Here is an 18513-nt window from a genome sequence, read left to right on the forward strand (position 1 = left end):
TGTGCAATGCTTTGTCCAGGTTTTTGGTCTCAACGATTAGCGAGCTGAGAGATCCTGGGGCATACTGTGGCACATGCACGCCCTGCAGATTATATGTGTGTCAACTTAATCACCTTTATCTAAATATTTGTTAAATACTTGCTAAATAGTTCACAAGACATGTCTGTTGTATGCATAAGAAAAGAAAGAACAGTGAGACTAAGTCAACAGAGAGAATTTAGCAACTGAGAGCCTCCTGGGTGCCTGACAGACACCCATATTTCTGCAAACAACATCATAGAGAAAAAAACCCAACAAATCAAACTAAATTAAATCTTTTTTTTCCCCCATGGTTTAAGGCTAAGGAGAGAGAAAATGTGCTTATGGTAGTAATGTTAAAACAGGAAGGTTACCTCACGATGATTTAGAAGTCTTTCCAAATCTGCTGCCATTTGATTCTTGACACGCAGCAAAGCTGTCTTCTCTTTATTTAAAAGACTGGTAGAAAGAGGATAAGAAATGCCGTAATAGCAACAGATAATCTCATTTAATCTTGTATTCTGGCTGAAACATGCATTTCCTAAAGCTAAATATTGGCAACAATGAAAATCTGCTCAAGAAATTGTATCAAATGATCCTCCTCTATGTTCAAGTATTGGAATTTTTATAAATGGGCCTGAATGCCCTGATACATATAAAATCTTATTTTAATCAAACACAAATACTATTCAAAATCATCATAAAATATAGGAGTGCTTTTTTTTCTTATTCTCTGAAGGGTAATTTAAATTATGAGAATTTTCTATTAACTCTTGGTTTCTTCTAGGCAAAATGAGCTCATTTTATAGGGAAGTAAGGCTCCTTATATCTACACTTCTATATCAAAATGTGGATTTCTTTGTTGTATGCATCACTAGTAGCAGCACACACTGTTCTCTCAATATCAGTATCTTTGGATACTACTGTATTTAGAATTTTGAAAATAACAAATACAAGGAAAAACAATATCAAGCTCTTCCTTATAGCTGTGTAGAAATTTCTGCAGAAATTGTAAATGTATTCTTTCCTTTTCTTATTTTATATTCCAGGACAATGCATGGGATCAAGTTTGTCTTGTGAACCAAGTACGAAAACTGTTTCAGCACGAAACACGGAAACATTCAAAGCCAGGCTAGACAAGACTCTGAGCAACCTCATCTAGTTGGAGATGTCCCTGCACCTTATGGGGAGTTGGACTAGATGACCTTCAAACGTCCCTTCCAACCCAAACTATTCTATGATTCTACAAAGGCATACTTTTATAGCATAGTGTCAAGTTTCATTGTTTTTTGTTTTCATAGTTAAAGAACACGAACATTTGAAATGTTTAGCATACACATTCTGATTCTACGCAGCAATACTAATGTAATTTAATGTATTTTCATATTTAGCCCCAACATCAGTTTGCAACAATCAACTTCAGACTAATGCACACATAATGCCGGTATAGAATCTAGTCTGTTAAAACAGCCACAGAGATTTTCTTGGAAGATCAATGTTATATATGCCATTAACATGACTTAATGAAATAAATTGTACAATATTAGTAGATGAGAAGCTCAACATGAGCAGGCAATGCGCCCTTGCGGCCCACAAGGCCGACCGCATCCTGGGCTGCGTCAAGAGGAGTGTGGCCAGCAGGTCGAGGGAGGTGATTCTCCCCCTCTACTCTGCCCTGGTGAGACCCCACCTGGAGTACAGTGTTCTGTTCTGGAGCCGCCAGCACAAGAAGGACATGGACCAGTTGGAAAAGGTCCAGAGGAGGGCCACGAAGATGATAAGAGGGCTGGAGCACCTCTCCTATGAAGACAGGCTGAGAGAGTTGGGGCTGTTCAGCCTGCAGAAGAGGATGCTCCGAGGAGACCTGATAGTGGTCTTCCAGTACCTCATGGGGGCCTACAGGAAAGATGGGGAGAAACTGTTCAGTCGGGCCTGTTGTGACAGGATGAGGGGTAACGGTTTTAAAATAGAGGGAGGTAGATTTAGATTAGATATTAGAAAATTTTTTTTTACGCTAACGGCTGTAGAACACTGGAACAGGTTGCCCAGAGAGGTGGATGCCGCTGGTGGATGCCCTGTCCCTGGAAACGTTCAAGGCCAGGTTGGATGAGGCTCTGAGCAACCTGATCTAATCGAAGATGTCCCTGCTCCTTGCAGGGGGGGTTGGACTAGATGACCTTTGAAGGTCCCTTCCAACCCTAACCATTCTATGATTCTGTATAAACTGTAACATAAATCATCAGCTATGCAAAATACAGGTCTGCATATGGACTGCAAATATGCAGTATTAAATACAGGTCAGGAGTTCAAAAGCAAATGTATTAAAATTTTATAAATGGAATGGAGCAATTACATATGTTGCAAATACAAATTAGTTAATTTTCACAGTATTTAATCCAGAAATGACCAACAAAATAAATCAACCTTTTCTTTAATTGGCTGTGTATCATCTGCTTGTTTCAAATAAACAACATCATCCTTTGCCCCGGAGATTTTCTGGCAGTTCCTTGCAAGCTCTGTACTGTAAATTATGACTGCCAATTCCTTCTAGGCATTTGTTAATTCTCAGAAAAATTGTATGCTTTTGCCAAACTGCTTAGTTGTCTGAGTTATTTAAAAGGAAAGCAGTAACATTTGTGAAAAACTACAAAGATATTTTAATATTTTCAAGAGTTTTATTTTCAGTGACATTTTTAGTCATGATGAAATTGCTGTACAATTTTTTTCCTGGGTTTATGTGCTGTAACTTACCGATATGTCAGTTTCCCTTGAATTTCTGTACTTCCTAACAGCATAAACCAATCCTTTTACAGAATGACTCATAAGCTTATTACAGAAGCAATAATAAAAGTTCCTTTATGCCTTAAAAAGTGTACTGAATAAGCATAAACATCAGTGTTCATGACTAAACCAGAAGGTCATGTTCAAGGTTCAACTTCATCTACAGAACAGAACCTATTCTAGTTATACCTTCTGAAACAATATGACATGACTGATCCAAGTGGAGCAGTCATAACTGTCTTTGCTTATGGTCAAATGTAGGAATTGAGACTGCTATGTCATTCAGTAGCACTTGATTTGTTGTCTGTCATACATACGAATATAGAATTACAAAAGCATGTGCAGACTTGAGATTACGCTTTTTCATCATTGCAGATAGAAGAAAATAATTCATACGCTTCTGAAAGAATACTGCAAAAGAGACATATATACATTTAACAGAGTGAGAAAGCACTTACCAGACACAACGTTAATAAATTCACACCTGTAATGAGCAAGTAAAGCAGAAATACCTTCAAAATTTAATTTTAGGAAGACGACTGACCATGTCAGTCTCTGTTATGAAAATATTCTGAATGGGCATCTTGGATATCAGCAGTCAACGAGGTTTGAGCTTTAAACTACGCTTCACTTCCATCAAACGGTAGTTTAAACTGATCAGTTTTAATTGGCAGTGTAACAAATCAGAGAACAGCTTTACAGTTTGTTTCAGCTGACCTAAGTGAAAACTGTTGCTGAAAGATCATCCTTCTCTAACCACATACTGGCACCCCCTCTTTACTAGAAAATTTACGACCACATGCTTAGGTCACTACACTGATCTAGATGGACGCTGGAGTCTTTTTCAAGGTTACTTTTTATGTGGATTACCAGAACAACTTGATTTACAATGTACAGTGGAAGGTAAGGTGAGACTGCTCTATCTGGTGACAGAGTGCCTTAACTGTCTTGCTGTGATTCTGAAACCACCATCTATGAGTTTAGACAAACCAGCTTCTCACGTCTCAGCTCAAGTGTTATAACTTTCACCTGAAGAGACACGATCTTCCTGACTATCTTTAACTAAGGTACAGAGATGTATTAAAGTACTAAAAAAACATTAAAAGAAATCTTCCCATGACTTGTTCTGGGGTGAAAACATGTGAACATTTAGGATAAATGTACCGTGTTGAAATGATCTAATATCCTTGGAGTTATTTAACAGCACAAACAACTGTTTTTACACTGCAGGTCAAGTGTAGACCATGCTGTGCGTCACAGTCCCGGTCACTGACTGACCCATCTTGAGTATGGAGAAGGTGCCCTTTGTGGTACATCATATAACTGTGGCCCAAAAAGTTCAGGTTAGAGAATTAACTGAAGAGCAGTACAGCTCCTGCTTTTCCTACATGTCTGGATTTCCAGAAGAAATCAGAACGTCTGGGAGGAGATTCAGTTTCATTCCATCACGCTTTCAAAACATAGTCAGGTATGAATTCCAGGAAGTAGGAATGCAGGACTCACCATGGAACAGGCTTTTCATATACATACACATTGCTCATAGCAACCACTGGCTTGTTTTGTTTTGGCTTCCTCAGGATCTAAAGGTAGCTTGGATATCATCAGTAAGACTTGACTAACATTCCCCAGTCTCAGACTTTTAAAGCCTTTTGAATTTGGGCAATTAAGCCATCTTTTAAATCACTAGTCCAAGTATATTAGCTACTATCCTGTTCAGAAGCTTCTATTATTAGATATTCTGGATAACATGCTTATGCTGGACACAGTAAAAGAATATGGTTTTATATATTACTACTTTTAATTATTATTCTATTCAGTTTGAAAAAAAAGAAGGTTTTTTTTCAGTCAACTGTGTATGCCAAATGCTCTAAGAAATAAGGATTGTGCCTTTCTGTTAATTTCATGTTACACCATAATGAAGCTGAAAACTGAAATCCAATCCTGAGTTACTTTTTGCATTTTTCGGTCATATGCAAATATTGCAATCAAAAAAGTCAAACACAGAAATAGTATATGTGAAGGTTTTGTACATAAAACTGAATCTATAATGCAGGCATATAGTGCAGTTATCCCTTCTCTGCAAATTACAGATGATTAGCTCAGAGCAGACAGCTAATTTTCAGTCTAAGTCAAATTTTCCTCTTAAGTCATGTAGTTAAAACAGGAGCTATAAAAAATTTTGCAAATACAAGTTCTTCAGAAGACAGAATACATGAAAAATTTGTGATCTCTCATTGTGCAGCTAAATAACCACAGATCACGTTTTTAATCCATTTAGCAGATTATTGTTGCTTAATGATTTCAATTAGAGTGCTTTAGGTGCCTTAAAAACTCATCTGTATGGTGTCCAATTTGGAAAAAAACCCCACTTTTCTAAATGGTAAAAAAACCCCAAAAAACCGAATAACTTTTTGAAAGTTCTATTACAGGTCAGAAAACATTCATTTGTAGAAAAAAAAAGAAATACATTTCTACAACTTTTTTTTTTTATCACTTCTCAATGCTCAAAATATGAGTGAATAGATGATGTGTATTTCACAGAATGATAATGTTCTTATAAAAAGCTCATTGCCCATTCTGTGATGGGAAAAACTCAGCTCACACTGTATGCTGAGCTTTATAATGTTTGGATGGCAATTAGAGAACCCAAAATGTTTAGGTAAGAAACCTTTCAGTACATAGCTTCTTAGTGAGCAAAATCCTTGTACTGCTTCTACATTTGCCACACAGTTAGGCTTTTGAGGAGTGCTTTTGGTAAGTGAACCACTTTTAAAACCAGTCATCAGTGCTGAGAAATTTGAGTAACTGCATTCAAAATATATACCTTCTGTTTATGAATGAAGTCCTGTTCAATGTCTCCAGTTATTTATAAACCTAGGTTTTTTTTAGCAGAAAATTATGTACTAAAACTACAATTACTTCACTACATACATAAGAATGAAACTCAGAGATTTGTTTTCCCACAGCATGACATAGTTACAAGGCATTCCTTTTCAAAAGAAGTGCTAAATGTAGTATTTTCATTTCTGGTTAAAGAACTGTATGCTGGAGAGATTTCCTTATAGCAGGAAGGAGTCATCCTCATACGTACCACTGTTCTTATTAACCATCGCTATTTACTTTTATTAACGAGAGTGCTATGGGGACTAACATAAATGAGAGGTTACTTAACAGAGTATTTTGAGATATGCAGACCACCTATGGTGACGGATGCCCTGTCACTCAAGACCACAGATTTTGTATCCAAAGCATATCTACAGGTGCATGGCTCAGCACACAAGCACATGAGGTGTTCTGCTCCCAGGGCCACCTCAGTTCTCTCCACGGCCAAATGCCAGCACAGCCCATGGCCTGCCTGGGAGAATTCCTAGGAGACGGGAAGGAGAATGGCAGTGAATATAAACATGCGCAACGTCTGACAGAGATTTGACTACCCCTAAGCAACCTCTCCTTTTATCTTTTGAGCAGTAATGCACTTGTGCCTTCACACTTGAATCTAAGCAGTAATGTCACACACCTGTAATAACCTGGAGATGGGTCACTAAGTTGTTCATGCAAATAACGAGCAGCAATGACAGCTGCTCAGCTAAACATTTACACCAACCACAATAGCTCTTGCAGTTCTTAGTGAAGGTATGGCTAAAGATCCACAGAGCTGTGTGAAAGATGTCCAGTGTCTGTACACACTTCTCACCAACCCACCAAAGTATTTCCAGCTCTGGTGGAATATGCTGCTTTAAGGCCTTGATTTGGTCTGGTACCTGTTTTGAGTACTCCTCTCCTTTCAAGAAGAGGTTGGATGGGGCTTTGAACAATCTAATCTAGTGGAAGATGTCCTTACCCACTGCAGAGGTGTTGGAACTAGATGATCTTTAAAGGTTCCTTCCAACTCAAACCATTCCATGATTCTGTAATTCAGTTTGATAGCTATTGACACAAGCAATCTTGAGTACAATTAGAACAGTCCTTCCAAGTGAGAAAGACATTTTAACACGGAAGGTCTGAAAGACAGCCTTAGCTCTAGAGGTATGACATTTAAAGATGAAGGCATGTAAGCTGCTCTGGTTAAAGTGAACTTTGAAGACCATGTTGGAAGGAAACTTAGATGGATCTGCAGGACTTTTCAAGAGTATTGTATCAAAATTATCTGCCTGAATCTGTCCCACTCCCCTTGTGGAAATAACTGCTGTCAGAAATGACACTTTCATAGAACGATACAGTGTGGAGAACCCTGAACATATCTGTTGCCTGTCAAGGGACCGCACTGTAAGTCACTTTAGGCCATTTTGCGAGTAATCAGTAAAAATATGGCACAAGAACACCCACAGCTCAAACTAAGGAGATTGCTGTCACAGACAGCCTTCCTCATAGTTGCTGCTTCTTGTGCTGATTTCATCACGACTACTTCATCACAGAATCAAAACCACATCCAACAGCAACCAACAGCCTTCTCAATAGACAAGGAAATACAAGGTACTGCAGGTTGCTGCAAAACATTTATAAGATTCCAAGAAAGTACTGACTCATCATCCTGGGAAATCTGTTGGAACCTAACCAGCCTAGGAGTACATTCTAAAAAGATTATTGGCCACCATCACTGTGCACAGAAGCCAATTATGGATTAAGTCTAAAAAAGTAAATTCACTTGCAAATTAGTCCTTGCTGATCCCTCCACACTTAACTTAAGTGAGAGGTGACAGAGAACACTGTCACTGATAACATAGATGTGACTGCTCTACTTAGGGAATCCGTGATTTAAATAATGCAGAATCATCTCTCTTGATGAACAGATGAGATAAAAACATAACATGAAATGAACACTCCTCCACCATACATTCTGCACATTAAACATGAAGGAAGGAAAAGCATAATCAAGCAGAGGGTAGCTGTGAAGATAAAACTAAATATTTAGTCTTGATCTTGAGTATGTAGGAATATCAACATTACGTTAATTTGTCTACAATCTAGTATTCAAATACAAGATTTAAAAAAATATATTTAAAAAATCACTAGTGTTTTTAAAGATCTGTCTGAAACAAGAATTTGAACGTTATTTTTCCATTAGTTGGTACTTGTGAAATTGCTTTCTAGAAATAAAGCTAATGCATGTATTGCATGTAAAAATTAAAAAAATAACGTACTTTGTGTAACTGTAGCATAAGTTAAACGTCAACTTAAAAAGGCTACAGCAGAAATGCAGTATTAGTTATTAATTAAAGGTAATGGTTGAAAAAAATATTTACTTTTGAAATAGATTTACAAATATTATCTTTTTTACTTTGCTCTGAGATACAGAGAAACCAGGCTTCATAAAACATGTTCAGTGTTTTCCCTATTACTTTTCTAATAGCACCAACATTATCTGCAGAATTTAGGGCCCTCCTTGAGGGCCGTTAATTCTCTGAACTCATCCTCTCAAAAATATTCCACACACAGACCAACAAAAAGCTGTTTAATAAACTAAGAAAGACAGATAGGAATAGTGGTCTAAATCTTTTGATCCAGCAGAGCTTTACTTGGCATATATGTGCTAGGGATTATCATTAATTTACTTAAATCCCATTCTGATTCAGTTCTGGAATAGCTGGGAGCTAGACTAGTCCACAAAGTAATCTGAAATCATCTAAAGGATATTTTAATTTAAAACTATCATCAGCAGATTGCAAAAGACTATCCTCATGACAAAATATGCTGGAATGTAATAGTTCTCTGGTTAGAAATCCCTTCTTTTAATCTTCCTCTCACTTACAGGAAAGGAAAAGACCAACATTATCAATTTTATACCAGCTTATGATTTCTCCTGTGCTTCAGGGAATCTCAGCCAACAATTCAGGATATTTGTTTTAAGTGTAGAATTATTAATACCAAAATTAGGGACTACTGATATGTACCAAAAGCCCTAAGACATTAGGCTGTTTCCAAGAATTTCACAGGCTTATGAAACTCTGGCAAAGTTGAGGCAAAACTGTGATAAGGGAATAACAGTTATTGTTAATTTACAAGGAATATTGGAAACTACAGGAAAAAACTTCTTACCAAAACATTTGATGTGCAAAGTAAGTGATACTTTTTTTTCTACAAAACCATTAAGGATAAAAATATTTTTGTCAGACCACACTTTCATTTACAGAAACACGGACCAGTGAGCACACCCCAGCTCACCACAGTAGAGTACCGCTGGTATGTTTACCATGAATGCTCGCACTGTGGTGCAGACCCATTTTCTTCCTTAACCTCAGGCACTTTAAGATGCCAAAAATTCCTTTTATAGTTAATGGAGAGAAACAGGCATCTCTAGCAAATGACTCACTCCATCCAAAATCTGAATTGCTTTTTGGAGATGCCACTTCCTCCATGAACTACTAAGGAAAGGTGACATGACTAAGTTCCTAATTTAGATGCCTTAATTTGTTGGCTAAATTTAGGAACAGTATCTGGGCATACAGATTATTTGTAATAAGCCATACAAATGTAAGAGAATCTAAGTTAATAATGCATTTAAGTACTTACATATTTTACAGGCATGAAATAAACACACATGAAATAAAATGACCTCACCTATCTACTCCCTCTTCTTCCTAGCTTTTTAGAGACTTTTGGACTACTAAGTGAATAACGAAATATGTTTTCATGTTACCATAATCTAAAAATTTAATTTGCTAGTAATCAAATCTTTGATGATTTTTTTTCACAACTGAAAAGTAAGATCCTACATATATAGAGAACACCGATTTTTCATCTTCTGGAAAAATATAATTTACCCTTGAAGGTTTTCTTATAATATATCAAGTCTAGGAAAATATTAAAACAACTTGGTTCTGGAATAAAGAAAGATCTATTCTTACTGAATCAAAGTTAAATCCAGTGAAAGATATCTTGTCAGGAAGTACAAACAAATATTTCAGTTTATTTATAAATGTATTGATTTATGTATAGACTTACTAGGATAATAATAATTTCTAGGTATTCCTCAAGGCATAACAAATACTACTCCAAACCATCAAAACACTCTGAATAAATACATATGTAAGACAGCGTGTAGGACAAAGTATTTAGCAATGGTGATTCTTACTTTTATTTTTAATTTTCATTACTTCAACAGATTTGTTGGAAAAAAAATCTTTATTTGTCATGTAATTGCTTCACAATACAGTCACATTAGCGCTTCATAATTGTTACCGTATGCATTTCGTAAACCAAGTTACCACATAAACACTTAATAGTTAAAATGTTAATTCTTCTATAGTGCAGTGGGACAGAGCTATCAACTTCCTTGAAAATCAAGGGTGGATTATTTTATGAAAGGCTTACTTGGGAACCAGGTGTTAAACATAGTTTATAAAGCTATATGATGGTGTGAAGTTGCTCAGTGGTCAGAGTTCTGATAGCTGGATACAGCAGCAAATCAGAGTGTCTCCACTAGAGGAAGTTTGCTCGAGTTACACCCAAAATATAACTTGCTGGTGGTCTAGTCTATTATATTTCTCTGACTTTATTTCTTTATTTTTACTTTTGTACATATGGTGTGTCACTCTTTCCTTTTACTCTTCTGAACTCCCCTCTACTTCGTTAGAGCTCTTCTCAACTCCAAACTCACTTTAAGCCTGGCTGTCATTGCTGCTTTTCCAAACCTAAGGCCTCTTTTTCTGACAGTATAAGAGAAATCACAGATGCTAGAGTTCCAGCATAAAGACTAGACTTAATCAATTATGGAGTCAACATCTCCTACTTTACAGTAAATAACATAATTGCTTTCTAATGATAAATATACAAGTGATTTTACTTTCAGTTTAAAATAAAGAAACAGGGATTTTAATTACCTGATATCTTTTTCAAGTTGTGTAATATGTTCTTTCTGCAGACTTATTTGAGAATCTCTCTGTTGCACAGTTTCAATGAGGTATTTGTATGGCTGTTGTACTTGACTCAACAAAGAATTTGCTCTGTCAAGCTGCCAAAAAAAAAGAAGTATAACTACTGTAACTTTTATAATTTATAAAGCACAATTACTTGATTATTATTGGACATTATTGATTATTACCAACTGCATAATAATATAAAACCCAAACCTGTTATTTCACACACAAGAAGCAAACTACCCTCAAATTACTATCTAGTACATTACCCTCTCACTTTTCAGTTCTAATTGTATATTTTCACTGCACTCATGCTACAGCTCTCTAATCTTCCCTAATTGCATTTTCAAGAGTTTTAATGTAACAGTTTCCACTGATGAAAAAAATTAGTATAGACAAAGCCTCTGTTTCTTCACCTTATTGACCACAAGTGACTTTCTAAAACCAGTATATTATTAAAATGACATTTTCACCTCAGAAATTGAATCTAAATAAAAACACAGTAATAATGGAAAAGTTCCCTTTCCTCTAATCCATTACTGTATATGAACAGTGACATCCAACAGGATATTTACAAGAGTAGTATAAAATAACTGTCATACTCATAAGTAGGAAATAAACCGTTCTAGCCCCATTCCCTGAACAAATTAGGAAAACTAAGTCTAAAAAGCTTGCATAATACGGCTTGCATCTTGTGCAATATAACAAGATCATTCAAAAAAATATGTATAGAATTAAGATCACACATCAAGATTTAGCAATTACAGCAGCTGGAGTACACATAAGTCAAGAATACCAACTAGATTAAAAAATAAATGAAAATCTTTTAAAGTTTAGATACAAACAGGTCTAATGGAATGAATTAAATGGAAAATGGTTAAGCTTTCCAATTAGCTTATAAAATTTCTCAATAGATTAAACAATCTACATCTGCTAAATCAGACTCAGAAGCCAGTTGTTCTATTTTGTGTTGTTCCAAACAAGCAGGGAGAAAAACCCCACCTCTTCCTACAGAACTAGCCCATTTAAACAACATTTCAGGACTTTCCTAAAATCAGCTTTTTCTCTGTCACAGTTTAGCCCCACTAGTTAGTAAACTATCCCAGCTGTGTCTCCCAGCCACAGGTGCCACCAGCTCCAGATCCTCTCCCAGCTCAGGTGAAAATTAACTCTATCCTAGCTGGAACTAGGACAATTTCCTATTCACCATTTTCAAAAATATGAGATTGTGTTTCCTTCTTTCTCTAATTCAATTATGGTTTTGCCTCTATACTCTGTCAAATGTGCAAAGACTTTATAATGTAATAATTCACATATATTAAAAAACAGAATACAGACAAAACTTTGCTTGCTCAGCTTACTAAAAGGAGAGTTAACTCCACCTCATGGTTTAAAAAGTGAAATGAGAGAAAGTAACACTGCACTTTTTCAAATTAATGCAAATCCTTAAGTATTACTTAAAACACATCAGTTTCTTCAGGAAATACCAACTCTAGTCCATAGTGAAATTTCAAGTTTATTGTAAAGAAGTTAAAAAAAAAAAAGAAGAGGCAATAATCTCCTGGAAGAAACTAATTATCTTCAATAAACTGATAAGCAATTTAAAAAGTTATTATTTTTTTCTAAGAATACAAGCTATCAAAAAAGATCTCTTTCCAGAAGACAACAGAAAAAGTCTTTACATGACAAACAGGTAATTCTAAACAATGAATTACTAATCCCTAGGATGGTCTAAAAATTGCGCTATAAAACCTCAGGGCTAAGATTATAGGAGAAAATTAATCTATCTGATTTTGTTTGGAATCCTGTTCTTGATAGTCTAAGAACTTTCAAAGGATGCTATCATCATAGTGTGAGGCTCCTCGTTGTTCACATTGATAAGAATTGAAGTACTTCAGTTGGAGAGGACAAGTGAGGTGATGTAAGCTTGGTTTGATGCTGCTAAATTATCTATTAACTTGTTAACTGTACCAGCTAAAAAAGCATGCTGCTGTTATGAAAAAGGTTATGCCTTCCCTTTTCATGCTGGTGCATTGCTGCCAGTTTGATTCTATAAACTTAAAAGAGGTTGTCATTAAACTGTAATCATTAAGTATTAAATGCATTTAATGGATCAATTTTACTAATATACACATACGTATATAAATTAAGTGTTATCTTTGAGCAAAAGCATTCCTTTTTATAAGCAACTTTGCTTTCTGCCTCAGTGTACAAAATTCACTTAAGTATTTCTGTGTCATTCTTTTAAGTGATAAATCTAATACCTTGCTATTAGACATTCATTATTTATCCCTCAGTGGACATCTTTATCAAGCTGAAGGAATTCACCATTGTTCAGCTTGATCTAGAGTCCCTCTTTCGGACTGAGATGTAAATCGGCTTTCAGTAAAAATGTTTCAAACAAAGCATATGAAAAGCACAAATACAATGTCATGATGAAGGCTTGAAAAAGTCATTAAACAGCAAGCCAGATATATCAGCTTTGTAAATTTATTTATTTAGGATATCACTTTTACTGTATACTGACCCAGTATTTGCTTTTTAAGTCTCCCGGAGACCATATTAGCCTTCTAGACAGACAAGAGATTGTCTATCCATCAGTTCTGGCACTAGTGTTCAAAACCTCTGCAAAGTGAATTCATTCCAAAACGTAGAGTGGACACTAAGTGTAGTAAACGCAGATCACTACTTTGCAGTAGTGATACTTAGACTTCCACTCACTTAAACCGAAAGTAACATAGTCATAGTTTAGCATTGCTTGGGACCAAGCTATGCAATCTCTCACTCACTCCCCTCACCCTCTCGAGGGAATGAGGGTGAGATAATAAAAAGAAAAAGGCTTGAGGTTTGAGATAAGGACAGGGAGATCACTGAAGTTACTGTTATAGGCAAAACAGACTTGGCTTGGGGAAAACTATTTATTTATTTATTATTATTAATAAACCCAAAGCAGAATAATGAGGAAGAGAACAAAAACAACCCTTCCCTCTTCCCAGGCTTAACTTTATGTTCAATTATCTCTACCTCCTTTCCCCTCAAGCAACACGGGGAGGGAATAGGGAATGGAGGTTATGGTCAGTTCATCACATGTTGCTTTACACTGCTCCTTCCTCCTCGGGGGAAAAACTCCTCACACTCCTCCCCTGCTCCAGCGTGGGGTCCCTCCTAGGGGCTACAGTCCTTCATGGACTGCTCTGGCGTGGGTAATTTCTTCCATGGGGTGCAGTCCCTCTGGAACAGCTGCCCCAGTGCAGGCCCTCCACAGGCCACAGCCTCTTTCAGGCATCTGCCTGCCCTGGTGTGGGGTCCTCCATGGGCTGCAGGTGGATCTCTTCTCCTCCATGGACCTCCATGGGCTGCAGGGGGACAACCTGCTCCACCATGGTCATCACCACAGGCTGCAGGGGAATCTTGGCCAGGAGCCGCATTATTCCTCTCCCTCCTTCTGAACTGACCTTGGCATCTGCAGCTGTTCCTCTCACAAGAAATTCTTCACAATCAGCTCAGGTAAGTGCCTCTCAGGTTCTCTTCACATCTCATCTCCTCTCCACTTCTTGCAGCTGGGCTGGGCCGACTTGGGCCCAGACGGCTGCCCGGCAAGAGGCCAGAGGGTGAGGGCCACAAGGCCCGCACCTCCCCCTCTCTACTCTCTGTTTCTGCTTGTTCACTTTTCCTTTTTAATTTTTTTTTTCCTTCTTATACGAGGTAGCCCTGCTGAGAAGAACCTGGGGGTACTGGTGGATGAAAAGCTGCACATGAGACAGCAAGGTGCACTCGCAGCCCAGAAGGCAAATCGTATTTTGGGCTGCCTCAAAAGAAGCACGGCCAGTAGGTCGAGGGAGGTGATTCTGCCCCTCTACTCTGCTCTTATGAAACTCCACCTGGAGTACTGCATCCAATTCTGGAGCAATCTGGTTGGACCAGATGACCTTTAAAGGTCCCTTCCAACTCTAACTATTCTATGATTCAATCCATGTTCTAGATTTCATCTAGATGACTGAACCAACGGTCAATCAAAATAATAATAATGGGCTACCTGAGCATGCTGTAGTCTACAAGGATCTCTATTTTGCTCTTTTAAAGAAAAAAAAATGTAAAATTATCAAGAAAGATAATAGCTTGGAGTAAAAATCTATCTTAGCTCAGGAATGCAGTAAAGACAGCAAACAGAAGTTTAAGATTTCTAGCCATATTAAATATGAAATACAGAAAATTTACAAGAGGAGCTACATTTCAAGGGGAAAGTTGATACTAGCAGGCATAGAACTCTTCGAACTAAAAAAATGAGAGCAAATAAATCCTGGAAACAGTACAACCCATAATGGCAGAGATACAGTAAAAGTGTATACAATGCTGAAGAAAGTACAAAAGTTTTCAATAAAATTTTTTGCCCTCTGTTTTTAAAGAAGTCAGATTATGGGTTTGTATAACATGAGAATGATGAACTATTTTCCATCCCATTAATAAAAGGTGTAAATTCTTTATGCATATATTGAAGGATGGCAAGCAGGATGGCTTAAGTAATTGTTATCAAACAAAATGGCTTATAATAATATGCAAAATGAAAAAAAATGAAGAAAAACCTGATTAAGCATTCAGACTTGAATGACAAACATCACCTTAATAGAAAGGTCTTAAAAGATTAAGAACCTTATGAGTTTGATGTTAACAGGTTTAGTAGCTGTGTGTTAGCTATCATACTGGATGACATTCTGATTTAAACTATGCAATTATATGATAAAATATCAAGAAAGGGCTACATCTCACAGGAGAATAAAAATGAGGTGAAGATGTTCTAGCGGAATTTTGCAGGAATTTGAACTAAGATCACTGGTATTGAATCTTTCATCAGTGATCTAGAAGCAAATGTAAAACCACTGTGGGTAAGAAGAAATGCCCTGAGGTAGGAACTAGACAGATTTAAGTGGGAAATAAAGCATAGATTTTATTAACAATCATGGAAGAACAGCGATAGAGAAAAATACCAAGGATATTGGTATTCACAAATCTCTTGATGTCTTCAAGTAAAGAAGATTTGAAAGATACGTTTTAGACAAATACAAATTACTAGGATATACTTGAGAAGAATCCATAATAAATTGTAGTATTGGTTAAAAAAACTTATACAAAAACTTCACTGTTCATATACCTTTCATTGAAATAATACATATAATTATATCCACACACACATATAAAATACATAAAAATAATCTAATTTTCAAATATGTAGGAAATGCAAGTATTTCCACTTTGGTATAGTTATCCTAATTTATAATTAACATGGCTTAAAAAAAAAAAAAAAAAAAAAAAAAATCAAACTGTTGACCACATTCCTTAAACAGTCAGCCTAGAAATTCCATATGGAGGCAACATCTAATAGCAAATCTAGAAGTTCTTTAGCTCCTAAGAGAAACGTAGAAGACAACCTTAAAAATATTTCAAAAATATAGTTTGCCCTAAGTCTATGAGATTTCAACTTGATTTTTCTTTACTGTTTGTCAATGTAATATGTGATTTCAGGTATTATATACAGAATTCTAAAAGATGCACAAAATAAAAAAAAAAATAGCTTTTTAAAAAGCACCTTATGTTAAACATTTTCTAGATTTGTATTTTCAGAAGATACAAAATCTAAACAATGTAGAAAAGGATTTACAGAAATATCTTCAGAAGCGATTTAAGAGAAGAGCTATGTAAAAAGTAATGAGGTATTCATTGAACAATTAACTGTCAAACAGAACAAACTAGTTTGGCTAGCTGGTCTTCTATTCAGAAATCAGAACGTTGTCTGTCTGGCTTACATTCTTGTTTAGCCTGTAAAGTAATCCCTCTTTTGATCTTCATTTCAAAATACAACATAAACTTCTTTGAAAACGTTGAACATAGAGTTTTGGTTAATTATGAAGCCATTTTTTGACATCAAATAGATAATAAACACTGTTTAGAAAATATTTCATTTTATGAACAGCTGTTCTGCAATGTTTATAGTCTCTACAGATTTGATTTTTTGTGTAACAGTAATTTACCTCTTGTGAAATCTGTGTTACTTGTTCCTTCTGATGTTCCAGATCTTTTACAAGCAATGAGTTTTGCTTTTCTAGCTGCAGTAATCTCCTTGCCAAGTGAACACTGTGCCAATAAAAAGCAAGCTCAAGTTGAATTTTTTCCAAAATATGCAAAAGAAATTCTCACATTTATACTTCAGAACTTGATTGCCATAATTTTTCACCAATACTTAAATACTAATATATATAAACTACATAGTGAAGCATGCAGAATGGTCAAAGTTAGAAAAACAATGAAAATATCACAAAATTTAACAGCACCAGTATAGCATTCCCAAAGTTGTAGTATTTTTTACAAAGTAATTATACAGCATTCCCAAAGTTGTAGTATTTTTTGCAAAGTAATTATACAGATAGATTGTACAATGCTACACAATTGATGTAATTGTGTCAAAATGTTTCAACTAATTATGAGTGTTTACTTTTTGGCAGCTTTAGGGGATCACTGTAAATGGCTTATGCTTTTTTTAAAAAATGCACATTAATACATATTTTGTAGTGGAACACTGAAAAATGTAGTTTTTCATAATTTTCAAAACAGAGGCAAAATTGTTTTGTCTGACATTTAATATGCTAAATAATTAAATGTTATTGCCACTTTTAAAGAAATAAAACTTTTATGTAGATCCACAAATTAACGTAGAAGTTAAGTTACTTAACTTTTTAACTTAACTTAGAAGTTGAGTTACTTAAACACCTTTGTTAAAAAATTACATCTTCAACCTCTTGCATGTTTCATGGCCAAACTCAAAAGAGTTTATCATCAATTCAACAATACATTTCCATATGCAGCAATATGAAGATACATTATGCAATTGCAGGGCCTGCTTCCAGACATATAACCTAGTTTTTCAAGCTGTTATTAGTAATTTAGCTCTATTCAATACAGTCTGTAGAGCCTGACTGTACTCCACTATAATGGACTCCTGGATGGTGAGCTGAAATGCACTCCAAACTCCACCAGCTCTATTGATTAGAACTAAATTGGTTATAATAGGAGGTTAGATGCCAAGTCCCTGTGTTAAACCTATGATTAGATATCTAAATTTATGTATCCTGTAATGAACCCTGCCATCTTCGTTGGATTCAGCAGCTTGGTGTCTTATTATCAAAATTGTATCTATAGAATATATCACTATCTATATCTCCATGTTTAGGTACTCTAGTCACCAATCTACTTCACAATATGACATGGGAAATTCAGAGGTCTCAAAATGAGGAAGATATACAGGACTAATATCGGTTTTTAGTGTGCCTTAACCACTGGAGTAACAGCTCTCCACAACAATCTATCCTTCCAGTCAAATGTGTACCACTCTTCAGAAACCAGCGTACTGAAGAAAGGGAGAAAAGTCGCTCCAGTTCAGATCTTAGACTCTCAATGCATGCCATCCATAAACTGAAAACATGAGACTGTAAGTCTCCAAATAATGGACAGCAAAGTGTTATTCAGTTCTGGACCATGACACTGAATTGATAAGAGTGCAAGTGGTCTAAAGCAGACCAACAGGGAGATTATATTTACCCTTAAGCTGAGGCTTAGAATGTGTAAAGCTAGATGGGTGTATAAACTTCCTCTGAAAATTTGATCAGTCATAACCTCCACCTTCTCCTCAGTAAAAGGGAGATTAGATTTGGCAGCAGTCTTAATATTCTTCACCTATCTTATAAACCCACACTTTCATACAGACAAAGTTTTACTTTCGCCTTGTATGAGAGGAATTACCTGAAATTCTCAATAGCATTGACTAAGACATTGCGTCTTTCAGTTTCTCCTACAAGAAGCATTAGAC

The 18513-nt window shown here is 36.0% G+C and overlaps 1 protein-coding gene across 1 annotated transcript in view; it reads right to left on the reverse strand.

The window, feature by feature from the left end:
• The window catches only part of PIBF1 (progesterone immunomodulatory binding factor 1), a 121326-nt gene that overhangs the window by 20857 nt on the left and 81956 nt on the right, over positions 1 to 18513 (reverse strand). Inside the window, exons 13-15 of the mRNA XM_086741603.1 lie at positions 16682 to 16784; positions 10620 to 10750; positions 393 to 477 (exon numbers count right to left, since the gene is read on the reverse strand). Of these exons, the coding sequence (XP_086597729.1) occupies positions 393 to 477; positions 10620 to 10750; positions 16682 to 16784 (319 nt within the window). The remainder of the gene's footprint in view (positions 1 to 392; positions 478 to 10619; positions 10751 to 16681; positions 16785 to 18513) is intronic.

Source organism: Chlamydotis macqueenii, chromosome 1 (assembly GCF_036417535.1).
Source record: "Chlamydotis macqueenii isolate bChlMac1 chromosome 1, bChlMac1.mat, whole genome shotgun sequence".
In the NCBI taxonomy this organism is placed as follows: domain Eukaryota; kingdom Metazoa; phylum Chordata; class Aves; order Otidiformes; family Otididae; genus Chlamydotis; species Chlamydotis macqueenii.